Source organism: Theropithecus gelada, chromosome 4, assembly GCF_003255815.1.
Source record: "Theropithecus gelada isolate Dixy chromosome 4, Tgel_1.0, whole genome shotgun sequence".
Taxonomy (NCBI): domain Eukaryota; kingdom Metazoa; phylum Chordata; class Mammalia; order Primates; family Cercopithecidae; genus Theropithecus; species Theropithecus gelada.
In genome coordinates this window covers 23189746-23216696 of record NC_037671.1, presented here as the reverse complement: position 1 = coordinate 23216696, position 26951 = coordinate 23189746, and the positions used below count along the sequence as shown (strand labels likewise).

Genomic DNA, 26951 nt, shown 5'->3' with positions numbered 1-26951 from the left:
ACTTGATCAAGCAAGGAATTTATCTTATAGACATAAATTTACCAGTATGTGAAGATATAGATACAATAATTTTTATGGTGCTATTTGTAATAGCAAAAAAACTGAAAAGAACTTGGAAGTTGTAGAATGGTTGAGTAAATTATGTCACATCCATAGTATCGGAGTTTCGGGCAACTAACAGACAACACTCTGCTTTCCTCCTAGATGTGGAACCAGTTTGGAAATAAGACCCAAGAGACAGACAGGGGGAGATCAAATCATTATCTTCATTAATGATAAAGCTGTGACCACAATGGGTTTCCTCTTTCTTTTCTTTCCATTTTCCTTTCCTTTCCCTCCTTTTCCTTCCCTTTCCCTTTCTCTTTCCTTTCCTTTCATTCATGAGAGGGTCTCACTCTGTCGCCCAGGCTGGAGTTCAGTGGCACCATCACAGCTCACTGCAGGCTTCATCTGCTGGGCTTAAGTGATCCTCCCACCTCAGCCTCTCAAGTAGCTAGGACTACAGGTGCAAGTCACCACATTTGGGTAATTTTTTATATTTTTCATAGAGATGAGGTCGCACTGTGTTGCCCAGGCTGGTCTTGAACTCCTGAGCTCAAACGATCCTCCTGCCTCGGCCTCCCAAAGTGCTGGGATTATAGCACTACACCTGGCAATTTTCCTACTTCTTTATCCTTGAATGACACTGATTCGGCCACCCAATTCCTGATACTGCTGAGCAGACACTCCAGGACCACTGCGGGCAGGACAACATTATGTGCCACAACTCTGTGCAGGGAGCACAGAACGGAGAATACCTTTGTCTAAAGGCAGGCTGGCTCCCAAAGAGAGAAGTCCTCAAAGGCCCGAGCTGGGCCTGCTCAGTGCCTCTTCTCAATTTAGCAGCTGGTTAATTCAGTCAGTCCTCCTTCCCTGGGGAGGAGAGTGGGAGGGAGTCAGGGCGGAGGAAAAGGGGAAATGTTCCTTCCATATTTTTCCTCCTAGGGAATGGAGTAAAGATCACCCTCTCTCTATGAAAATCTAAGGCATGGGGAAAGTTTACTACATCTGCCATGCTGTGTGGAATATTATGCAGCTTTAAAAAGTACAAGCTAGCTCAATATGAGTTGACTTGGAAAGATGTCCATCTTTTGCTGATTGAAAAACAAGTTACAGTGTAGTTTTTACACCATGGTTATGATAAAGTAAAGGAGAAATCAATGCATATGGATATATGTTTGGATTTTGAAAGTAAACATAGAAAACAGTATTAAACTATATGCTCCATCTGCTAAAAAGGGAGACGCACAGTAGGTATAGAAGGTTGGGATTATGAGGGATCCGTGAGCTTCTTTCATGTACTTCTCTGTATTGTTCATTTTAAAAAAATGAGCATTCATTAATTTTATAATAAAATGAAATTAGCCTGAACTCTATGGCTTCTTTTAATGGACTTCATTTGTATGTAGTTCTCCTAGATGCTTGGAAGAAGGACCTGCAGTTCTTATATGTTTCATTCCATCTCGGAATATAGGATGTTGGGTTAGTTAGCTTAGTTTACCTATTCTAACCAAACTGGTTTCCCTATTCTTTTTTTTTTTTTTTTTTTTGAAACAGAGTCTCGCTCTGTTGCTCAGGCTGGAGTGCACTGGCACAGTCTTGGCTCACTGCAGCCTCTGCCTCCTGGGTGCAAGCGACTCTCCTGCTTTAGCCTCCCAAGTAGCTGGGATTACAGGTGTGTGTCACCACGCCCGGCTAATTTTTGTATTTTTAGTAGAGATGGGGTTTCACCATATTGGCCAGGCTGGGCTTGAACTCCTGACCTCAAGTGATCCACCCAGCCTCGACCTCCCAAAGTGCTAGGATTACAGGCGTGAGCCACTGCACCCAGCCCACTATTCATTTTTAAGCCTTCTGCGTAGAATTGGGTACACAGAGTGCCAAACGTTTCTATAGCCCCTCTGTAGGTTCATGGAGCAGGGTGTGTGGAGTGGTAAGGGAATGCTAGAGAGCCAAGATGCAGTCGTAGTCTGTCAGCCGGTACATGTAGACTAGTTCTCAAAAAAGTATCAAGCAATACAGATGTTGCAGTTGTTGGACATGTAGTTTTGAATCTATTTATAAAGCAGAAGCTGATTGGACCACGGAGTCAGGAGAATCTGGTCACCGTAACCTTTCCCCTCTGTGGACCGGTTTCCTTACCCACAAAATGAGGGACTTGGACCAGATAATTGCTAATAGTCTTCGCTTCTCTTGTCTATTTTATGCCTGATTTAAATCTTTAATTACAGATGCTCCTCAAACTATGATGGAGTTACATCCCAGAAAACCTATCCTAAGTTGAAAATACCAGAAAAGTCAAAAATGCATTGAATATGCCCAACCTATCCACATCATAGCTTAGCCCACCCTATCTTAAATATGCTCAGAACACTACAGTTGGGCAAAATAATCTATCACAAAGGCTATCTTATAATAAAGTGTTGAGTATCTCATGTAATTTGTTGAATTCTGTACTGAAAGTGAAAAACAGAATGGTCGTATGGGTACTCAAAGTTCGGTTTCTACTGAATGCAAGTCACTTTCACACCATCGTAAAGTAGAAAAATCGTTAAGTAGAACCATCATGAATAAGTCAGGGAATGTCTGTACTGTAACACACACTCGTTAAGCTGCCTCTTTCTTCCCGCTTGGCATCATAAGTTGAAGCTGTAGATCTCAGCCCTGGCTGAATATTAAATTCGCCTTGGAACCTAAAAAAACTTTTTTTTAAAGATGCCTTACTCCCCACCCCCGCCCCCTCCCCCCCAACACAGTCTGATCTGGATTGGGATTCTAAAATCAGTCATTTTAAATTTTAGTTTTCCAAAAAAAACACAAAAACCCAGCTCTTTGGTTGATTCCAGTTTTGAGAGCTGCTGTCTTAGAGAGGTCCTGCTAGTTAGCTACCACTTTGGAGCCTGTCTAATACTTGTGAAGCTTTATAGTTCTTTTAAAGTACTATACAAAATACTTTCATAGTACTTTCACGTTCCATTTAGTGCCCACCACAATTGGGTAGAGTAGATGTTATTAGTATCCCACATACCCACTTAACCTTGTAAGTGGTCGTGGTCTCTTATTTGAGGTTACTTTTCATGATGGAACCAGACTGAAAGAAGGTGACTCCAGGACCAGGTGGGTGGACCTGAGCCACAGGAGAAATTTCAGGTTACATATATATATGGGATGTGTTTGTATGTGTGTGTGTATACATGTACACACATTCTTTATTAAATATATATGTTTATATTATATATAGATTTTATATGCATGTATTCTATATTAAATATAAGTATATATTATGTACATAATATATACACAAATATTAAAAATATGTATATATTGTATACACACATTATACAGACACATGCACACATACATGCTGTTGGTGGTGATCTCTCTCTGTATAAAACTTGACATCCCCGGCCCCAGTCAAGGTTATAAAGTCATCCCCTAACCTTCCACCTCCTTATTCAGTGGGATCCCTTCAGCAGTGTGTGCCCCTCACTCCCTGTGGAGGCCCAGAGTTCTTTACTCAGGCTCTTATTCCTAGATGGGCCCCCACTGACTCTCTGCACCCCAATTTACTCCCTCCCCACCTCCAGGGCTGCTGGGGAATCCTCAGAAGGCCTGCTGGACTGGAGTCAGGATGCCTGAGTTCTGGTCTCAGCGCTGATGCTCAGAGGCTATGTGACCCAGGCCAGGTCATGGACTGTCTTGGGGCTCCAGTTTCTTCATCTGGAAAGTGACATATTGAATCATGCAAGAAGGTTGTGCCTGAGTAGAACCAGACTCCCTGAGATGAGATTCCAGTGTTACCACTGACTGGCTGACTGGGTGTATGATTTCGGGTACATTTTCTAACCTCTCCGTCACTGAATTTCTGTATCTGTAGAATGGAAGCCTCAAAGCACATCGAGAGTTGTCAAGATAAAAGGAATTATACAGGCAGAAGGAATGAAAACAGTTCCTGGGAGGTAGTCAGCACATTAGTGCTAGCCAATGTTAATATTATTAACAATAAAGTATGAATAATATTAACATTTTTAACTGGTTAACGGTGGAATTAACTCTAATGGGAATGTTTTATTTCCAGAGGAGGGGACTGACAGCGTGCTTGTGGACAGGGTTTTTTAAGACTCCTAAATAGTCCTGAGTTCTTTACAGTCTTCCCTGCCTGCTGGGCCAAGGATTATAAGGATTTGATTTATGGGATGGGAGGCAGGCTGAAATATGTAGATATCACCTATGTACTTCAGGGTTTTTTCTTGCCTCAAAGCCTAAAGAGACAGCACAATCATTTTCCACCTTTTAGCCACTGGAGTAAGTTTTTAAAGGGCTTTCATTCTAAATCGTAACTAATCCATGTGACATGATATTTGCAGAATAAGGTAAGCCAAAAGTCTCCATGTACAATTTAATCTCTAACCAAGTGTATAAGGACTCTTTCTCTGAGCATTAAAAGAGGGATTATCCCGTTCTACAGGGATGGAAGACATACCCTGAACTGACGGAAAGAAGCTTGGTTCATGACTATACTATAGACAGAGAGTTTATACATGCCTCAAAGAACAGTTGTTGGAAAGGACTTTCAGCTCTATCAGTTTAATTCAAATCTTCCCTTGTACAAGAATGAGATCTTGAGAGGCCACTGCAGGCAGCCTAAGCCTCTCAGTTTGACTAATGGAGCTGCCCTACAGCTGAGGGTTTTGGGGCCACTGACGTTGTGTGAGTTTTCTCAGTAGCACATTGAGAGTTGTCGAGAAGATTAAATGAGATAGTAGACATGAAGCATGCAGAATAACAGCCAATATTTGTGGAGACCATGGCACATAATATGTGTTTAATAAATGCTGATTATTATTGCTTTAAAACTTGTATGTTTAAAAGAAAGGTCAAAGGATAATGAACTTCCTCAACATGTGTAAGCCCATTATACCCATTATAGGTTAATAAGCTTTGGACACACACAGGAGCTAGGAGAACCCTCTCTGACACTGTTTATAGTGGCTGAGGCACCTCCAGGCAGATAGCAGGCTCTGAGGCTCCCAGCATCCCACACGTCCTTTGCTTTCAGTCTTACCTTCTTCCTAGCTATAGGGGCAAAGAAAATGAAGTCTATTTCATTCCATGGGTTTGAGTAGAGGATTTTTATTGGGCAGTGTTGTGGGTCAAATGTGTTCCCCCCAAATTTAAATGTTGAAGTCCTAAACCCTGAGTACCCCAGAATGTGGCTGTATTTGAGATGGGGCTTTCAAAGCAGTCATTAAGTTATTACTTAATAACTTAGTAGTGAAGAAAGTCATTACAGTGGTTCCTAATCCAACATGACTGGTATCCTTGTAAGAAGAGATTAGGACACAGACACACACAGAGGGAAGACACAGGGAGAAGATGGCCATCTGGAGCCAAGGACAGAGGTCTCAGAAGAAACCAACCCTGCCGACACCCTCAATCTCAGATTCCAGCCTCCTGAACTGTGAGAAAATAAATTTCTGTTGTTTTTTGCCCCCCACCCTGCCCTCTAGTTTTTGATATTTTGTGGTGGCAGCCCTAGAAAATGAATACAGGCTATTACTCAATTCTCCCTGAGTGATATTATTTCTGGGGAGAATGTTAGGGGTTAAAAGTGAAGCAAGGGAATATACCGTGAGAGAACTCAGGCTGCGTTTGAAACCCTGGCTCTACCACTCCCTGACTTTGTGACTTGCACCATGCGCTTAACTGTTTTGTTCTTCATTTTCCTCCTGTATAAAGTGGGAGTGAGCTATTTCCTAAGGTGTGGGAAGGTTGCAATGGAGTCATTTGTGGAAGGTTTATCACTGTGCACAACACATAGTAGGCACTGGATAAATGGCATTTATTGTGATTATTAGACAAAATCTCAATTAGAGCAGTAGTCCCTAACCTTTTTGGCACCAGGGACTGGTTTTGTTGAAGACAATTTTTTCATGGAGTGGGGGTGGGGGATGGGGATGGTTTCAGAATTATTCAAGCTCATTACATTTATTGTGCACTTGATGTCTATTCTTATTACATTGTAATAGATAATGAAATAATTATACAACTCACCATGGTGTAGAATCAGTGGGAGCCCTGAGCTTGTTTTCCTACAACTAGATGGTCCCATCTGGGGTGATGGGAGATAGTGACAGATCATCAGGCATTAGATTCTCATAAGGAGTGTGCAGCCTACATCCCTGGCATGCACGGTTCACCATAGGGTTTGTACTCCTCTGAGAATCTAATGCCACTGCTGATCTGACAGGAGGTGGAGTTCAGGTGGTAAATTAGCAAGCGATGGGGAGTGGTGTAAATACAGATGCAGCTTCTCTTGGTCACTTGCCACTCACCTTCTGCTGTGTGGCCTGGTTCCTAATAGGCCATGGACCAGTACTGGTCTGTGGCTGGGGGTTGGGGACCCCTGAATTAGAGGTCTTTTGGGCTATAAATTGTGTACATTGATTATCAATCTTAAATAATATTTGCTTATCCACAAACTGGGAGAAAGAAGGCTCTGTAGAGATTTAAAAATACTTCTTGCCAACTTTCTGAGGAGTGTGGAATGAAAGTGTAACAAAGGATCCCTTTGAAAATGTAAAGTAACTCAAGGGTATTCTACAGTCACTTTTTGTTCTGTGGTACAGGAAGGAGAGCATTTTTAGCACTTTTTCCCAGCTACTTTTATTCGTAGGGGGGCAATGCAAAAGAGTACTCTTTGTGGTGGAAGGATGGCTTGCCATTAAATAAGGAATTGTTTAACTTGATTGGTTTTGCCTTGGAGCATATAAGGCAGTGTTGTTGAGTGTTTATTTTCTTGTTATTAAGCAGTTGGAGTTCTTTGCATATTTTGAATATGAGCCCCTTATGATTTGCAAATATTTTCTAGCAATCTGTAGGTTGTCTCTTCACTGTTAATTTTTTCCTTTGTTGTACAGAAGCTTTTTAGTTTGTTACACTGGACATTCCAGGCCTGGACAGTTGCCTGTTGCTCATTGGCGAGCCACTGGTAAACCACTGCAGTAGGGGAAATGCTTTTGAACCGTTAATATTTGCTATTTGTTAAAAATGGCCTGTTTGTATCTCTTGGTTAGGAGAAAGGGGGTGTTTTTAACTCCTGGCGAAGTGTGTTGTTTTGTTGGAAGAGTATGAAGTCCATGGAACAGAAATCCCCAAATAATGTCTTTCTAGCAGCACATTAGAATAGATTTAAGACTTGTGTTTGAAAATTTGCACACAGTTTGATTGTGGTTTGATGAAATAAGAAGTCAAACACTTGGGCATGTGTTTTATTTCCTTGCAGTGACTTTGAAATCTTGCAAAACTGTGGAAATTGAGCTTTTGCTGAATCTGAGCTATGTCGGTCTTGCTTGTCTGTAAGAATCTGATCAAAATAGCTGCACTCTACCGTCCCCTCTTGCATAAAGGCCCACACAATACTTCAGTTGTTGAAAGGACATTGCTGGATGTCATGAATGAAAGTGCCACTTTATTTGCTACTCTGGAGGGAGTGGATCAGTAGAAAAGTAAACTTTGTATATATTCCTTTTAAATGTGAAGGGTTTATTAAGGAACATCATGATACATATGTTTTGTAAGTTTTATTTTATTTTTAATTGACAAATAATGTATATGTTTATAGGGTACAATGTGATGTTTTGATACATGTGTATATTGTGGAAGGATAGAATCAGGCTAATTCACATAACCTATCACCTCATACAGTAACTTTGTACCCACTGATCAATGTCTCCCCTTTCTTCCTCTACTTCCTTCCACCCCCAGGCTCTGGTAACCACTGTTAAACTCGCTGCTTTTTCGACTTTTTTAGGTTCCACATATATTTAAGATCCTATGGTGTTTGTCTCTCTGTGCCTGGCTTATGCCATTTAACACAATATCTTCTAGGTTTATCATGTTGTCACAAATGACATAACTTCCTGCTTTTTAAAGGCTGAATAGTATTCCATTGTGCATCTAGACTACATGTTAAAAATCCATTCATCCCTTGATGGCACTTAGATTGCTTCTATATCTAGGCTATAGTGTTGCAGTGAGCATGGGAGTGCAGATATTTCTTCAACATACTGATTTCAGTTTCTTCAGGCATATACCCAGAAGTGTGATTGCTGGATCCTATGGCAAATTCTAGTTTTAGTTTTTGGAGGAACTTCCATACCATTTTCCATAATGGCTATACTGATTTCCATTTCTCCTGACAGTGTGCAAGCGTTCCCTTTTCTCCAGAAGCTCTCCAAGCACTCGTTGTCTCTTATCGTTTTGATAATCGTCATTTTAACACATGTGAGGTGATGTCTCTTCGTGGTTTTAATGTCCATGTCTCTGATGATTAGAGATGTTGAGCATTTCTGCACATATCTGCTGGCCATTTGTATGTCTTCTTTTCAGAAAGGTCTATTCAGATCCTTTGCCCATTGGTAATTAGAATTATTTATTTTTTTGTTATTAAACAGTTGGAGTTCTTTGTATATTTTGAATATGAGCCCTTTATGATTTGCAAATATTTCCTCCCAATCTGTGGGTTGTCTCTTTACTCTGTTAATTTTTTCCTTTGTTGCACAGAAGCTTTTTTAGTTTGGTGCGCTTTCATTGACCTATTGTTGCTTTTGTTGCCTGTGTTTTTGGGGTTAAATCCAAGTCATCACTGCCCAGACCAGTGGCATGTAGTTTCCCCCTATATTTTCTTCTAGCAGTTTTATAGTTTCAGGTCTTACATTTCAGCCTTTAATCCATTTTGAGTTGATTCTTGTATAAGGGATGAGATAAAAGTCCATTTTCATTCTTCTGTATGTGTTTATACAGTTTTCTCGACACCATGTATTGAAGAGACCATCCTCTCCACATTGTGCGTTCTTCACACCTTTGTCAAAAATTGACAGACATTGAAGTGTAGGCTTATCTGTGGACTCTGTCCTATTCTGTTGCTTAATGTGGTTGTTTTTAGGCCAGTAATCATGGTACATATTTTCATTTTCTTCTGCTGCTGCTGCTTCTGCTTCTGCTGCTGCTGCTTCTCTTTCTTCTTCTCCTTCTTCTCCTTCTTCTTCTTCCTCTCCTTCTCCTTCTCCTTCTCCTTCTTCTTCTTCTTCTTCACGAGAGTCTTGCTCTGTCACCCAGGCTGGAGTGCAGTGATATGATCTTGCCTCACTGCAGCCTGTCTGCCAGGTTCCAGCGATTCTCCTGCCTCAGCCTCCCGAGTAGCTGGGATCACAGGTGCATGCCACCATGTCTGGCTAATAGAGACAGGGTTTCACCATGTTGATCAGGCTGGTCTCAAACTCCTGACCTCAGCTGATCTGCCTGCCTTGGGCTCCCAAAGTACTGGGATTACAGGGGTGAGCCACTGCAGGCTGGCTTATGTTTTCATTTTCTTTGGCCACCCACGTTTTTACTCTTGACTGTTACTTTTGTTACTGTTAACTGTTATACATTGTTTCTTTTGCTGTCTATAAAAAGTGTCTTTTTAAGATGAGGTTTTTTTTTTTTTCACAGTGCAACATCTTCCATTTATGCCCAACTCCTCCCTAAACATTATTTGTAGCAGGTGCTAATAATTACAATGCTGAGGAAAGAGTAAGTAGTATTAAAATAAGGGGCTAATAATTACAACACTGAGGATAGAGTAAGTAGTATTAAAATAAAGTGCTAATAAATTGCAACACTGAGGATAGAGTAAGTAGTATTAAAATAAGGATTTTGGGGGGATACCAGTCATAAGCATTATGAGTTCCTTAGAGTATCACAGTTTGTGTATGTGAGTGTGAGTAGGCTGTGCAGGGAATGTGTGGGCAATTCTACATGTAATTTTACCTTTCCAAATGATGAAAATAATTTACAAAAATATTCGCCTAGATTCCTGCCATCCTGATATAATAGTCGTAATCCATTTTACACGTTATTTTTGCCATTTTCTACATGCTACCTTTTTTACATAGTTGTAAATATACATATACTTTTATATTATCTTATTCATTAGTTATCTCAAATGTTTTTCATTTTATGGCAGGTACTTTATAAACTGCCCATTTTTTTTAAATTAAAGAAACAAGGTCTCACTCTGTTGTCCAGGCTGGAGTGCAGTGGCATAATCATAGCTCTCCATAACCTTGAACTACAAGCTTAAGCAATCCTCCTGCCTCAGCTTCCTGAGTAACTAGGATTACAAGCTTTCACTATCATGCCAGCTAATTTTTTATTTTTTTATTTTTTGTAGGGATGGGGTTCTTGCTGTATTGTTGAGGATGGTCTCAAACTCCTGGTCTCAAGCAATCCTCTTGCCTCAGCCTCCCAGAGTGCTGGGATTGTAGGCATGAGTCATTGTGCCCAGCCTATAATGCCTGTTTTTAATGATGGCATACTTTTCTATTGAATGGGTTTACCATTGATTACTATCCTTCTGTTGTCCTCTATTTAGGTTGCTTTAACATCATTTTGTCTTGCAAATAATGCCTCAATATTTTTTCAGTATTTAGCTTTTTATTACCCAATGAATGAATTTCCAAGAATCAGTCAGAAGTTATGGCTTATAGCAAACACTACCGTATTACACTAAAAAAGGACAGTGATGAAGGGCACGTCCTTTATTTGCTTCCTGTGCTAACCAGTGCCTTTACTAATTGTTGAATTTTTAAATTCCTTCTTCCTTTTGCTACTTGAAATCATGCTGGGATGAATATTTTTCATACAGAACTTTTGTGCATATTTCCCATAGGGGCAATAATAGTGGGGTTGAAATGTACAGCCACAGACACAGAATGCTACAAGTGTAACTTTTAAGTTTCTCCCAACTAAATTTAATGTAGCTTTCATGCTACATGGGCAGTTTTAGGCAACCTATTCCAGTGTAGGACTGGTTACACTGAAGGCTTGTGCACCCCTTCACCTGGGGAGGAACTAAGCCCTGAGGAGTTTACAGTCCTTCCTGGCCTTGGCAAGGGCAGCTGGTCCTGCTATTGGGGCCTGGCTCTCCTCTGCTCTGATAGAACACATCCTTGTGGTCCTGGCGTTGGCCTCTTGTTGTTGTATCTGCTGCTCCCTGCAGCTCCTTCTATGGCTCCAAGTGGATGGTTCACACTTGATGGTCTCCTCTGTCCAACTTCAAGACCTCCTCAGGTCCGCCAGCTCTCATCCTGCCTCTCGGTTGTTCCCAGAGCCTGGGAGAGAGGCTGTGAAGTACCCAGGTCTGTGTACCTTGACAGCCACTCATCCTCTCAGAAGCAGGACTTCCCTGCAGGGCTGGCCACCTCCCTTGGCTGCACTCTGAGAAGCCAGGCAACTGTCTCTTCAACTGGGATACCTTCATCGTCCCAGACTTCTTGAGGGAGCCCATCAGTTTCTATGGTTTCAGTGCCTTTGTGCTCATGTGTCATGTGAGCCTTCACACATGTAACTAAGGGCTCGTTCTGTCCCCACCGAAACTGGAGACATCCCTCCTCCAGCCCATGGACCAAGCTTGCTATCTCCTTTTGTGCAGAAAAGTAGCCTTCCATCATTCAGGGCTTTCTTTCCCTCCATAATTATGGTAGAAACTGTGTTAATTTCTTCAGCTTTGCTTTGATTTATGAAGATGAACTTTTGGAATTAAAAAGAAAAAATGATTTTCCCCTAATTTCTGGAGACTGATTTGACGTTCGGATTTGTCTCTACTTCAGGTTTATAAAACTTGACTTAGAGGCCAGGTGTGGTGGCTTACGCCTGTAATCCCAGCACTATGGGAGGCCAAGGTAGGCAGATTGCTTGAGCCCGGGAGTTCAAGGCCAGACTGGGCAACATGGTGAAACCTGTCTACAAAACTAAAAAGAAAAATTAGCTGGGCATGGTGGTGCCCATCTATAGTCCCAGCTATTCAGGAGCCTGAGGTGGTAGGATGGCTTGAGCCTGGGAGGTTGAGGCTGCAGTGAGCCAAGATCACACCACTGCACTCCAGCCTGGGTGACAGAGCGAGACCCTGTCTCAAAACACAAAACAAGCAAAACGAAATAAAACAACCACACACATCAAAACAAAAAACCCAAAGAACTTGGCTTAGGAGCTGGCAACCCAGAGATTAATTCTTTGTCCTAGGCTATATTGCCTCTCCCTGTGGAAGAAAGGACACAGAAGACTTAGGCTACTGTCTAAATGTTGGGTGGAAAAGGAGATGGTAGAAGGCAAGAAGGGAGGAGGCTGGAGAAACAAGTTCTTAACAGCTCAGCAGTAGTTCCAAGTTAATGCATTTATTTTGTGCACAATGTGTGCAAGTGTTAATTTAGTAGATGTAGAATAATATTAATAGCAAGTGCTTATTAGTGCAAAGAACTGTTTTAAGTGACCTTACATTTTTGACTTGTTTAGACCTTACAACAACCCTGTGAAGTAGAACTACTATTATTACCTCCCTTTTATCAACGAGGACCAAGACAAAGTGAGCTTTTGTAACTCTCCACTAAGTGGTGGGTCTAGATCTTGCAGCCAGCGAGCCTGACTCTATGTTGACTTTTTGCTTATAACCACTTACTGTATTGTTGGTCACAGGATGGGAGATCACAATTAGTTAATCATTACTGAAGACAGGTCTTTTTCTCTTGTATTTGTTATGATTTTGATTCATTTCTTTCCTTTTTTTTTTTTTTTTTTTTTTGAGACAGAATCTCGCTCTGTTGCCCAGGCTGGAGTACAGTGGCGCGATCTTGGCTCACTGCAAGCTCCACCTCCCAGGTCCACGCCATTTTCCTGCCTTAGCCTCCTGAGTAGCTGGGACTACAGGTGCCTGCCACCACACCCAGCTAATTTTGTTTTTGTATTTTTAGCAGGGATGGAGTGTCACCATGTTAGCAAGGATGGTCTTGGTCTCCTGACCTTGTGATCTGCTTGCCTCAGCCTCCCAAAGTGCTGGGATTACAGGCGTGAGCCACTGTGCCTGGCCGATTTGGTTCATTGTTTAATGGATATTTGATCATTTCATAAAAGGTGGTTCTTTTCCTATTAAGACATCCCATTTTTTGTTTTAGTTTGTTTCTTAACTTACGTATATTACTTCCCTGATTTAGGTGTTTCTCTGATGTGGATAAAAAGAACTTTTCAGTTTCAAGTGCTTGGAATCACCAGGGTTTAAAATCTGTATCTTAGGCCAGTGATTTGCTTTCCAGAGTTTTGTAATTTTTTTTTAAAAAAAGGCCTTGTTATGGAAAATTTCAAACATACATCAAAGTGGAATGATTAGTAGAATGAACTTTCATGTGCCCGACACTCAGCTTCAACAATTTCCAACTCATACCCAATCTGGCTCATCTAACTGTGTTCCACCAGAGTTTCTTAACTTTGGCACTTACTGACATTTTAGGCTGGAAATTTTTTTGTTGTGGGATGCTATGCTGTTCCTTTTAGGATGTTTAACGACATTGCTGATCTCTAGATGCCATTGGTACACTCACCCCTTCTTCTAGTTATGGTAACCAGAAATGTCCAGGTAGGAGCACATCAGCCTCAGTTGAGAACTATTGATCTCTACTCATCCCATTCACCCATTCCCATTAGATCCCATTAGATTATTTGGAAGCAGATCCCATATATCATCAAATCAAAACAATTCCAGGATGTACATCTAAAAGATCAGGCCTCTGATTTTGTTGACCCTTTATAGAGGAAAGGAACAAAAATCGAACTCTGTGCCTGTATGAATTGTGGTAGGAGCCAGCTGCACTTGGCTGCAGAGATGGTTATATTCTCCACCAGCCACGAGTGTAGATATGAGTCAGCCAACACAAATTCACATCACACTCCAGCCTGGACCTTTTTAAAAAAAATTGTGGCAAACTGTACATAACATAACATAACATAACATTTACTATGTTAGCCATTTTAAGCATACAGTTTAGCGGCATTGAGTATGTTTACATTGTTGTATAACCATCACAACCATCCATCTCCAGAATTCTTTTTATCTTGCAAAACAGAAACTCCATACCCATTAAACAATAACTCCATTACTTTCTTTCTCTAGTATCTGGCAACCACCATTCTACTGGCTATCTCTGGATTTGAGTACTCTAGGTTAGTGTCATGTAAGTGGAAGCATACTTGTCCATATTTGTACCTTGTGATTGGCTTGTTTCACTTAGCATAATGCCTTGAAAGTTCATACATGTTGTAGCATATATCAGAATTTCCTTCTGTTTTAAGGCTGAATAGTCCGTTGTATGTGTATACCACATTTTGTTTATTCATCCATTGATTTGGGCAGCTTCCACATGTTGGCTATTGTGATAATGTTGCTATGAATATGTGGGTACAAATATCTCTTAAAAATCCTGCTTTCAGTTATTTGTGGCTCATTCCTAGAAGTGGGATTGCTGGATCATATAGTAATTTTATGTTTAGCATGTTAAAGAACTTCCGTGCTGTCTTCCATACTGACTGCACCATTTTGCATTCCCATTAGCAGTGCACATGGGTTCAAATGTTTTTACATCTCTGTGAATACTTACTATTTTCTGTTTGGTTTATAAAAATATGTAATAGCCATACTAATAGCTGTGAAGTGGTATCTCAGTCTGGTTCAGCCTGTACCTTATAAGATGTACACGTGTGGTCACTGAAAAGCAATCCTATATCTGCTAGTACCCTCCTGCTAGAACTGTGTGGTGCTGTTGTGTTTTTCTACTTTTGCTTGAGAGGAGTTTGCCGTGGAGCACTCTGCTGGCCATCCAGGATTACCTCTTGGGGAGAGGGTGGTGGAGCAGGTTGAGTCTGTACGTAGAGGGCAGCTTTTAATCCATGATGAAGTCTTGAGTTTAGGCATTTACCATTAACAGTCAAGGAAAGGATTCTGGTGTAAAAAGATAAACTTATACACATTAAAATTTTAAAGCATTTATTTGAACATTCAGTGGTTCATGAGTCAGGCAACACCAGCCTGCAAACACTTTGGGCTCCACCAAAAGGGACTGGGGGAAACTTTTATAAGGTGTTCCAAAAAGCAAAACCCAAGAAAATATTTGATGAGTTAAAGTGGATAGCCCTTACTTAGAGGTTATTTGGTAAAGTCTTTACCTGATTGGTAAAGTCTCTAGTTAGAGTTTAGTAGGTAGTTTCTGATTGGTGAAGCCTCTAGCTGGAGCTTAGTTGGTAGTTTCTGATTGGTCAAACTTGTTTTTCTGGGCTGTGACTATTCCCTCTGAATTAGGTTTTGGCTTGCTTATGAGGGAACCCAAGGCACCAGAGCCATCTCAGCCTACTGGCCTTCCAATTAATATTTTTCTTTTAAAAAAAGGTTAGTTATAGAATCAGAGATCATTAGACCTGGAAGAGATGTTAGACACCAATTCCCCCAAAGCACACATTTTAGAAATAAAGAAATCGAAGCCCAGAGCATGTAAATCTTCTCTTCTTGATTGGAGGGTAGAGACAGTCTCTTACTGTTATTTCACAATTACTTTTAGGTTAATTATGTTGTTTTCCTAGTTAGATGATAAGATCCTCGAAAGCAGGGAACATACCTTCTTTCTCTTCTATCCCTGTGGTTCTCAAACTTGAATGTGTATCACAGTCACCTGGGTGTTGGGGGTGGTTAGAACACAAATTGCCGGATCCTGCCTAGGAAATGTCTAATTTGGTAGGGACAGGGTGGGCTCCAAGAATGTGCATTTCTAACAAGTTTCCAAGGGGACGTGGATGCTGTTGGTTGGGGGACTACACTCTTGAGAACCATGCTCCATCCTCCAAATCATTCCTCATGTGCACATGCTCAATAATTCTGGCCAAATCAAAAAGAATGCAGGAAATTTCCCTGTTGCCACTTTCCTGAGTTCTGCTGTGGTTGCAGGCTGGGCTGTGAGAATGAAAGAACATGTGATCTGTCACCTATTATAACTTTTGGACTTTCCAGTTGCCGTTGGATGTTGATTGCAAGGCTGTGTCACCATTTATAGATCTTCAGTGTCACACCTTGAATTTGAGGAAAGCTCTTGTTTATTGGATGCCACTTTAAAATGAGACATTGATGTAAGTCCTGCATTTTGCTAGAGTAGAACAATGGATTTAGTACCAGTCTTAGGGAATGTGGGTCTTGAACCTTGCTAAGGTGATTCTTTTTCTATATACATTTTGTTTGTGTGTGTTCCTTGGCTGTTCATTCAGCCTAGATGAAAAGATATGACCAAATCATGCAGGACAGGCTCACAAGTCACTTTATCTTTCAAGATAGAAAGTGAAGGTGGGCAGTGGTGAGAACAGGTTTTCTTGGAAAGGTGAAACTCAATAAGGTCAACTTCTAAATTTTATTTTTAATTTTATTTATTTATTTGGTTTTTTAAAATTTTTGAGATGAAGTCTTGCTCTGTTGCCCAGGCTGGAGTGCAGTGGCACAATCTCAGCTCACTGCAACCTCTGCCTCCTGGGTCCAAGCGATTCTCCTGCTTCAGCCTCCCAAGTAGCTGGGATTACAGGCACCCGCCACCAAACTCAGCCAATTTTTGTATTTTTAGTAGAGACAGGGTTTTACCATGTTGGCCACTCTGGTCTCAAACTCCTGACCTCAGGTGACCTGCCTGCCTCGGCCTCCCAAAGTGCTGGGATTATAGGGATGAGCCACCGCACACGGCCAACCGTCAACTTTTAAAAAACCAAAACAGAAATTTTCTGAAAGCAATATTTTCTGAGTCATAAAAGGTCCAAAGTATTGTTTTTCACTGGGCAAACAAAATGAGCTCAAATGGAGTTGATTTCTGCTCCCTCCAGCCCTACCTCCCAGCTCAGCCCTAATGAGTTTTGTTATCAGCAGCAGTTTATTGAAGCATGAAATGCTGATACTGAAGTTGTGTCTCTATCTTCGGTCTCTTTTCAATTAAGTGCCTTCTAAAAGTGAATTCATACTGAGGTTTCAGTTTTGAATATTTCGAAGAGTTTAAGTTACTTTTCTAGTTTTAATGAATGGTTAAACCACTTAATGTATTTGGAATTTGATTTTGGGTAAATATAAATTGCAAAGGTACATGTTTGCTTATTGCTTTTTAATATCAGCTGACCTTTTCTATAGATTTCAGTAAATTTTTTGTTTTCTTTTAGGCACAATATTCTCAAGAGGTAGACCACTGAGATTTTTCTAAGGAAATTTGGTGTCTACCCTGCATAACTGGACAGGCTTGGCACTGGACGTTGAATGCAGGGCTGTGTCACTATTTGTAGGTCTGCAGCGTCACACCTTGAATTTGAGGAAAGCTCTTGTTTATTGGATGCCGGTTTAAAATGAGACATTGTTGTAAGTCCTGCATTTTGCCGGAGTAGAACAATGGGTTTAGTACCAGTATTAGGGAATGTGAGTCATTCGCAGAGTCAGAAAACAATTGGTGATCACTTTGGAGAACAATTTGATGTCCTAGGTACCAAATAAGGGAGCTCTTTCGTCAGACTTTGCATCTAATACCTTCTTTGTCTTAGGGTCCTGCTGGGGGTGGGAAAAGAGACCCACTAAACAGAGCTCACAGTTAGCTTAGGCTGTTTCCATGAAAAGCCCCCTGCTTGTGGGTGGGAAGGCAACCTTGGCCAGTCTTAAAGGTTAGAGAAGAAACTGTTGGGTTTGTCGCATCTTATACCACATGAGGGTATAGTTATCTTGTTCTATTATATTCATTTCCTCTTCCAAACAATCTATTGGGGAGAAAGAACAAATCCAAGTCTGAGAAGCCTCTTGATGTGGAAATCTGCAAAAAACAAGAGCAAGTTCACAGAAAAGTGAAACAATAAAGGTTTTCATTTTCTCTTCCCTGTCATAGGTGAATTTTGTGGTATGCCAGCTTGTTGCTCTGTTTGCTGCTTTCTGGTTTCGCATCTACTTACGTCCTGGTACGACCAGCTCTGATGTCCGGCATGCAGTTGCCACCATTTTTGGCATCTATTTTGTCATCTTTTGTTTCGGCTGGTGAGTATGAATCTCATATGTTCTAATTTGGTCATTTGGATGTTTTGTGGTAATGTTCTTGGAATTGCACTAAAGCAAGAAATAGATGGTATTATAAAATATGTATTATAAAATTTTATATTGTAAATACCTTATAGTAGGATAATGAGGACATTGCCGGAATCTCCATTTACTGTAAGAACCTGGAATCTCCAATTACTATGAGAGCCAATAAACTGACCATCCATTGGAAGTCAGTATAGTTCATTTTTTCTTTCTTTTTTTTTTTTTTCCAATTTAATTTTTTGTTTTTTAATTGCGCTCTCTGTGGCCCAGGATGGAGTGCAGTGGCACGATCTCGGCTCACTGTGACCTCCACCTCCTGGGTTCAAGTGATTCTCCTGCCTCAGCCTCCTGAGTAGCTGGGATTACAGGTGCACACCACCATGCCCAGGTAATTTTTTTTTGTATTTTTTAGTAGAGACGGGTTTCACCGTGTTGCCCAGGCTGGTCACAAACTCCTGAGCTCAGGCAATCCACCCGCCTTGGCCTCCCAAAGTGTTAGGATTACTGGCATGAGCCACTGTGCCCAGCCCATTTTTTCTTAAAATTAGACTTCTACAGCTCCCTCCCAGTCATGTAAATGGGATGCTGTAAGGTTTAGTTTTCCCAAAAGGAACCTTTCCTAACTATTGCAGATGTTGATGTACTCCTTGCATTACTGCTAGAGACGTGAGTGTCAGTCCTGGATTTCACCAGAGTAGAACAATGTGTTTGGTGCAGATCTTGGGGGAATGCGAATCATTCTTTAACAGGGAAAGCTGGTCAATTGTACTTTCCTCTACTAGTAAGCTGGGCAAATACCCTGAAAGGTGTTAGGGAAGAAGCTTTGGAGACCAACATATTGAGAAGTACACCTTCAGGAATTTTGTGCATTTGTTCAGGGTACTATACTAGAATTCTGCCTCTATTCCTTCAACAAATATCTGAGAAAGGACGAGTATTTTAAATCAGCCACCAGGTAGAAGTCTTGGTATCTGGGGAAGCCCAGTTTAAAAAATAAAGTCTTAAAGAAAGAACTCATCTCTCTGGACTCTCAATTGCATATGTGAAAAAAGTGTAAGCACTCCATTTACGGATTCCTGACATGATTAGCCCTGCAGTTGGCAAACTGTGTCATGAGTTCCCTGTGTCATTTTAAGATACAGCATCTTAATTACATAGAAGAAAAATATTTGGTTTATTTTCTCTCATATAAACACAAGTTACTGATCATTGATCATTTGTGTTTTTGGCGGGGATAGTGATGGATTCACATTTTGGGTGACCAAAAGGTGTGTTAATACGAAATATATTCATTACTCCTCCCCCTACCTATTATGTCTTAAAGGTACTCTGTGCATCTTTTTGTGCTGGTGTTAATGTGCTATGCAATCATGGTCACTGCCAGTGTATCCAATATTCACAGGTAAGATACTGGGAATGAACAATGCAAGGTGAGATTTTTTTTGTGTGTGTGTGATCTTCTAGAAAGGAAATAGGAAATCCATTTTTCTAATTTGGAAAGAATGGGTTTTGGAAATGTTTCATATGATGACAAAATGATTATAAAAGCTTTTATTTTTTAACTAGAGGGTGAAAAGGCTTGGCTTTTCCAAAACTTGGTTTTGGAAGCAATTACATAGTAAATGATTAATAATAATGTTGGTGTAACTGTATAGCACATTCCCAACTTCCTTACACATTGTAACTTGTCAGCTCTTCCTACACTTGTGTGATGCTGATGGGGTGGGGTCCACTTTTCAGAGGATCAGGAACTTGACGCGCATACTTGCTTCATATTGGGCCTGTTTCACTGTGTTCAGGTTCACAGAGTTCCATTCCAGTGTCTAGGAATGGAATACTCTGGCCTTGGCAGAGTCACGTGGTTTACAGACAGGGTATGATGGTGCCAATATAGTATTATTTTGGTAGCAGGGGGCTCTGCCATCAGACCAAGAAGGAAAGAGGCCAGCACAAGATGGTCCTTTTTTTTTTTTTGAGACAGAGTCTCACTCTGTTGCCCAGGCTGGAGTGCAGTGGTACAATTTTGGCTCACTGCAACCTCTGCCTCCCAGGTGCAAATGATTTTCCTGCCTCAGCCTCCCGAGTAGCTGGGACTACAGGCACGCGCCACCACACCTAACTAATTTTTGTATTTTTAGTAGAGATGGGGTTTCACCATGTTGGCCCGGATGGTCTCGATCTCTTGACCTCGTGGTCTGCCTACCTCAGACTCCCAAGGTGCTGGGATTACAGGTGTGAGCCACCACGCCTGGCTGATGCTCCTCTTGGTTTGCTCTTGTGGTTGCCAATATTGCCGAAGTGGAAATTGTTTCACAGTTCCCCTTGGATGAACTCAATGTAAATTTTTAAAAAGTCTCAGCGTTGTTTCCTCTTTATGGAAAGAGCTCTAGGCTGGAGTCAGGAAATCAAGGTCCTCCTAGCAGTGTGAATTTGGACCGGTCGTGCAGCTTCTACATATGTCAGGTTTCCCACCTGCAAAATGCTGGGTTTGCAGCAGTTTGAATGCAAGTTCTCTTCAGTACCATGATGTCATGATTCTGTATGAATTGCTCTCCTCTTTGCTTCACTGAATCAGTGATAAGAGTTCTGCTACGTGGCTGAGAAGAGGAGGGAAAGATTAGTATTTGCTGCCATATGAAACTAATCCTTTTTTTTTTTTTTTTTTTTTTTGAGATAGAACCTCACTCTGTTGCCCAGGCTGTAGTGCAACAGCATGGTCTCAGCTCTTCTGCAACCTTTTCCTCCCCGGTTCAAGTTATTCTCCTGCCTTAGCCTCCTGAGTAGCTGAGATTACAGGCACCCGCCACTACACCCAGCTAATTTTTGTAATTTTAGTAGAGACGGGGTTTCACCATGTTGGCCAGGATGGTCTTGAACTGACCTTAGGTGATTTGTCTGCCTTGGCTTTCCAAAGTGCTGGGATTATAAGCATGAGCCACCACGCCTGGCCAAAACTAAGCCATTTCTGGACTGTTATACAGCATTTGTTTAGAAAGTTTCAGGGATACCCCCATGTTTCCTTCCCAAGCCACTGTTTCGGGCAGAAGTCACAGGCATCAGTTTGCCCTATATGAACCAGCTGGAGCAGAACATGGCTTGTGTCTCCTGGGGCGGAGGGCGTAGCGTGAGAACTTGGTGATACAGTTATCAATGCTGGAGTCCATGCTTTGTGCCAAGTCTTAAGCCAAGCTCTTTTTAATGTACTTTATTTCATTTTTAACATATAAACTATTATCTAACATATCATTTAATTTGTTATTTAATATTTCATAATTTCAAATATATTAACTCTAGGACAACACTATGGAATATAGTTGTTTTTTTTTTTTTTTCCGGAGATGAGACAAAAGCTCAGAGAGATAAATAAGTAAACAGTTTGATGAATTTCCACAAAGTGAACACACCCATGTAACCACTGTGTCTGATGTGCCAATCTCTTTTTTTTTTTTTTGAGATGGAGTTTCACTCTTGTTGCCCAGGCTGGAGTGCAATGGTGTGATCTCGGCTCACTGCAACCTCCGCCTCCTGGGTTCAAGTGATTCTCCTGCCTCATCCTCCCAAGAGGCTGAGCTTATAGGCATGTACCACCATGCCTGGCTAATTTTGTATTTTTAGTAGAGACAGGGTTTCTCCATGTTGGCCAGGCTGGTCTTGAACTTGCGCCCGCCTTGGCCTCCCAAAGTGCTGGGATAACAGGTGTGAGCCACCGCGCCCGGCCTCATGTGCCAATCTCTACCACACCTCTCCTTCTTAGAATAACTGCTTTGCCAACTTCTCCCACCATGGATTACTTCTGCCAGTGCTGGGATTTGAGCTCGTACTGGTCTGTGTATTTGTCTGTTTTCACACTGCTGATAAAGACATACCTGAGACTGGGTAATTTGTATAGAAAAAGAAGTTTAGTGGACTCACAGTTCCACGTGGCTGGGGAGGCCTCACAATCATGGTGGAAGGCAAAAGGCATGTCTTACATGGCAGCAGGCAAGAGAGAACTTGTGTAGGGGAAATCCCCTTTATAAAACCATCAGACCTTGTGGGACTTATTCACTATCACGAGAACAGCATAGGAAAGACTCATCCCCATGATTCAATTACTTCCCGTTGGGTCCCTCCCACAACACGTGGGAATTTGGGAGCTACAATTTAAGATGAGATTTGGGTGGGGACACAGCAAAATTATATCTACAGTCAGTCTGTAGAATACATGTTCTTGCTACCACTTCTTGATTTCTTAGATGTTTTAGGTTTGGCCAGGGCACGAATGTGTTGCCTTATTGTATTGGGACTCAGCACTTGGCACTGTCCTCAGGCGGGGTCTTACAACAATTGAGTTGAACTTGCTTTCTTTCTCCTGTGGGCCAGGGGAAGGTACAAGTCTAACTCCTGTTGAGGACAAAGGGGAAGCAGCAGGCATGGCTGCATTGGAATTGGTTCTGGAAGGATCTATCTTTTGAGTCAGCTTTGTGTTTCTGCCTTGAACTTCATGAATTGGCTGAAGAAAGGGAACAGTTGCTGGAGGCGACAAGGCCTAACTCCATTCCACTTCTGCTTCAGTTCCTAAGGGAGTTATTTTCTCTTAGTCATTTGCATTGTTGACCATCTTCCTGGTTTGGAAGTGGTTTAGGATGAACCCACGGTAGAGAAAAAATCTTTTCTGCACAGTAACCACTTCATTTGCAAATAATGGTGAATAGCACTTAAAAGTTATATAGTGACTTAGAGTTTACAGAACTCCTTCACACTGTTTAAAGTCTGACTATCCCTTGCTACCAAATGAATTTTTATTATCCCTACTTTACTGTTCCTTAGGCTGATCTAGTCTTCATGAGTTATTTTAATGTGAATATGTGATTTCAATATAATTTAATATCAGAATATACCTCTTCCCTGTTTTATGGCACATATTTAAAAGTTATACCTTCTGAATTTATGTCTATATCTTATGGGCTCCTGAATCACTTCAAATATGTAATGTATTCATTTCAGTTCATTTCAACTAACAGTAACTGAACCCCTCCCATGTGTCAGGTCAAGGGTAGGGATGTTCAAGGTCACAGTGAGTTGGGGAAACAGACACATACATAAATAATTCTAATATTGTAATTATGTATGTTAGCATGTAGTACTAGAGACATACAGGCAGTGGAGCAGTGAATTGTGCTGGGGGTGGGGAACAGGAGATGTGGTGGGATGCCTGGAGTAAGACCAAGCCAAGGAACATCGAAGAGGTGACTTTGGAGCTGAGCCTCATCTGAAAATTAGGCAGGTTCCAGATAGACTGTTGGATGGAGATGCGAATTGCAGGCAGAAGAAGGAGCATGCAGAAAGACACCTTGCCTGAAAATACAGAGTTTCATTGTGGAACATGAGCAGTGCAGTGTCATTTGAGAGTAAGGTAAACATGGAGCATGGCTGGAGATGAGTCCAGAAAGGTAAGGTAGAGCTTAGCTTGTGAAGCACCTTGCATGCTGTGTTCAGGGGTTGCAATTTCACTAGATAGTGGGATCCACTGGAGACTTTTAAGAAGAGTAGCAGTCACATAGTTGTTTATTCATTTGACACACAGTAGGTGGATATGGTGAACAAAGCACAGGTGACCATCTTTGCCCTCATGGAGCTTACAGGTTGGTCAGGGAGATGGGTGTTAATCAGATTGTCTTAGCTGGGACTGCTATAACAAAGTACTGTATGTAGAGTGGGTGGCTTATAAACAACAGAAATGTATTAATAGTTCTCAGTTCTGGAGGCTGGAAATCTGAGTTCAGGGTTCCAGCGTGTTCTGGTGAGGACTCTCTTCTGGGTTACAGACTGCCGTCTTCTTGTATCCTCACATAGCTCAAAGAGTGAGCGTTCTCAGGGGTCTCTTTTGTAAGAGGGCTAATCCCATTTATGAAGGCTTTGCCCTCATAACCTAGTCACCTCCCAAAGGACCCACCTCCTAATGTTGAGGGTTAGGATTTAAACATAGGAATTCTGAGGAGACATAAACATTCATTGCACAGCTTATCACCTATATTTATAATTACACATTTGACAATACTTATATGTGGATGTGTGTGTTTGTGTGGCTTGTGTGTATATTGCTAGTGTACACTATAAGGTGGTCAGGAACATATCTCTGAAGGAAGCCAGGGGGCGCTCATGAGCAGGTGGTAATTGAAGCCTGAGGCATGGATGGGTAGGGTCCCAAGCTGAGCTTGGAAATGCCAACACTTGAGGGGTAGGTGGAGGAAGGAAAGCTGAGCAAGGAGCCTTGGAGGAATTAACCAGAGAGGTGGGAAGAAAACAGGAGAATGGAAGCCAAGAGAATAAAGTGTTTAAAGAGGAAGTGGCCAGCAGTATGGCGATGATTTGTACTTTACAAAAATCATCATGTAAATGTGAGGGCTGTGAAGAGGAGAATCTTGAGTGTGAGACCTTACAGGTAGTGATTCCCAGCCCTGGCTGTGCACTTCCATTACACCTGCCAGGTGTGGCAGGAATTAAACAGGAATAGCTGGGAGCAGGTCCCAGGGATCTGTGGTTTGCAAAGCTCCATTCCATTATGCAGCTAAGGCTGACAGCCACTGTAGTGGTCCAGGTGAGAAGAGATGAAGGGCTCAGCTAGAGTAGTGGGTGGAAAGCTGGACTGGGATGTCGCTGGACCAGATAGGACATTGAGACCAATTGCACGTGGAGGGTGAAAGAGAGGAAGAGGGGAACATTAAGTGTGTTATTGCTATGCATAATAACCTGATCATCTATGTTTTTGCTTCCAGATATTCCTTTTTTGTAGCCATGGGATATCTTACAATATGCCACATCAGCCGAATATACATCTTCCACTATGGAATTCTCACTACGGATTTTTCTGGGTGAGTATCTTACTTTAGGGAGAGGGGTTTGACTGCTGATTTTGACTTGGTCTCTTGGGGTCTGTAAACATCAAGCATGCACAAAAGAATCATTGGTGCTTGGTTAGATCAGTTGGTAAGATGCTACTAATGAGATTGAGGCTCGAGACTTGATTGATTGGTAGGACTATTAGCTCTGCTATGCTGTAAGACAGGAATCACAAACTACAGCCTGTGGGCCATATCTGTCCTGCTGCCTGTCTTTTACAGTTACAGTGGAACACAACCAGGCACTTACTCATTTATGTATTGTCTATGACTGCTTTTACACTACAGTGGCAGAGGTGAGTAGTTGTGAAAAACCACGTGGCCTGCAAAGCCTAGGATATTTACCATTTGGTTCTTTACAGAAAAAGTTTATCAACCCCTATTCTGAGGTTCTGAACTCAAGGGTGGTTTTCATCTCTTTCTTTTTTTAAACTCCTTTTTTTTTAAATTCAGGGGTACATGTGCAGGTTTGTTACATAGGCAAACCTGTGTCATGGTGGTTTGTTGTACAGATTATTTCATCACCCAGGTATTAAGCCTAGTACCCACTGGTTATTCTTCTTGATCCTCTTCTTCCTCCAATCCTCCACCTCCTGAGAGGCTCCAGTGTCTGTGTTTTTTTCTATGTATCCACATATTCTCATCATTTAGAAGTGAGAACATGCAGTATTTGGTTTTCTATCCCTGTGTTAGGGTTTTCATCTCTCACTAGTTAATATAGAAATTCTTTCATACTAGCTGATAAATACCTACTACCCTGACCGCTTTGAGTGTTCCTGGCTGCCCTCGCCCCGGCCCCCAGGCCTCCTTGACCTTCAGCAACTAGAAGGATAATTTGTAAACATTTTGTCTATCACCATGGCCTTAATCTGCTGGGCCACCCCATTCCGACTGGTCACATGGTAAAGACTGTGGATAGAACACTGAGAAGTCTGTGCCCTGTTGAGGTTAGTTCAGGAACAACTGTTTGTGAATCTTGAGGAATGAACATTACAGCAGAGCTGTTCCTGGTGATGCGTGATCTGTTGTCCACATTACTTCCTGGGAGTTTGGTTGTGTTCTCTGCAGGCAGCCTGAGGACAGGGAGAACCCAAGCTCCCCACTCAGGTTGGACTGTACCTCCGTCAGTGAGTTGTTGGCGACCAGGCAGTGAAATGAGGGAGTGAGTGCTTATGGCTCATTAACTTTGCAAGTTGTGCAACTCAACTATCCCACCTTGAAAGGGCTCAGGAAGGCAAAGAGTGTTGTTTTGGGACAGAGATTGTTGCATTTAAATCTTTATGACCATGGTTTGGTCTCAGACTGGTTTTGCATGCATAAGTTCTTCTTACCCTCAGGCCTCTGGGATTTTACCTGTTTTTCTTCCAGTGGTATGCCTTCTCCCCCACATTGTGGAGTATGCTTTCTCAGTCTTTCAGAAAGACATTCACAGACTTTGTTTTTTTAACAATATGCAGGCCGGGCGTGGTGGCTCATGCCTGTAATTCAAGCACTTTGGGAGGCTGAGGTGGGTGGATCACTTGAGGTGATCAGGAGTTTGAGACCAGCCTGACCAACGTGGTGAAACCCTGTCTCTACTAAAAATAGAAAAATTAGCTGGGTGTCGGGGCAGGCACCTCCTCTCAGCTGCTCAGGAGGCTGAGGCACGAGAATCACTTTAACCTGGGAGGTGGAGGTTATAGTGAGCTGAGATCACGCCACTGCACTCCAGCCTGGGTGGCAGAGCGAGACCCTGTCTTAAAAAAACAAAAAACAAAAGAAATAAAAAGCCCAACATGCCTTGCTAGTAAAATACGGAAAACATGGGGACAACAATGATAACAAAATAGCCAGGCAGGTGTAGTAGCAAAAGGAATCTCTGAACGGGGATTGCAGCTCTCCATAGCATTCCATCAACAAACCACTTTTTTGGTTTCACCCCAGAGCCCCTCTATAGTTAGAAAAGTTCTTGGCACTTAATAGGTGGTCAAGAAATGAATGCTTTAAATACTCTAGTATTTACTATTCTTTTCTTTAAGGTTTCCAGGAGACTCATTATTAAACATCCATATTGGTTGGGATATTAAATAAAAATCGCTGACTGGCTG

At 41.7% G+C, this 26951-nt stretch overlaps 1 protein-coding gene across 1 annotated transcript in view; it reads left to right on the top strand.

Moving 5' to 3' along the window:
* The window catches only part of MBOAT1 (membrane bound O-acyltransferase domain containing 1), a 110500-nt gene that overhangs the window by 42308 nt on the left and 41241 nt on the right, over nt 1-26951 (top strand). Inside the window, exons 2-4 of the mRNA XM_025384507.1 lie at nt 17793-17938; nt 19308-19385; nt 24742-24837. Of these exons, the coding sequence (XP_025240292.1) occupies nt 17793-17938; nt 19308-19385; nt 24742-24837 (320 nt within the window). The remainder of the gene's footprint in view (nt 1-17792; nt 17939-19307; nt 19386-24741; nt 24838-26951) is intronic.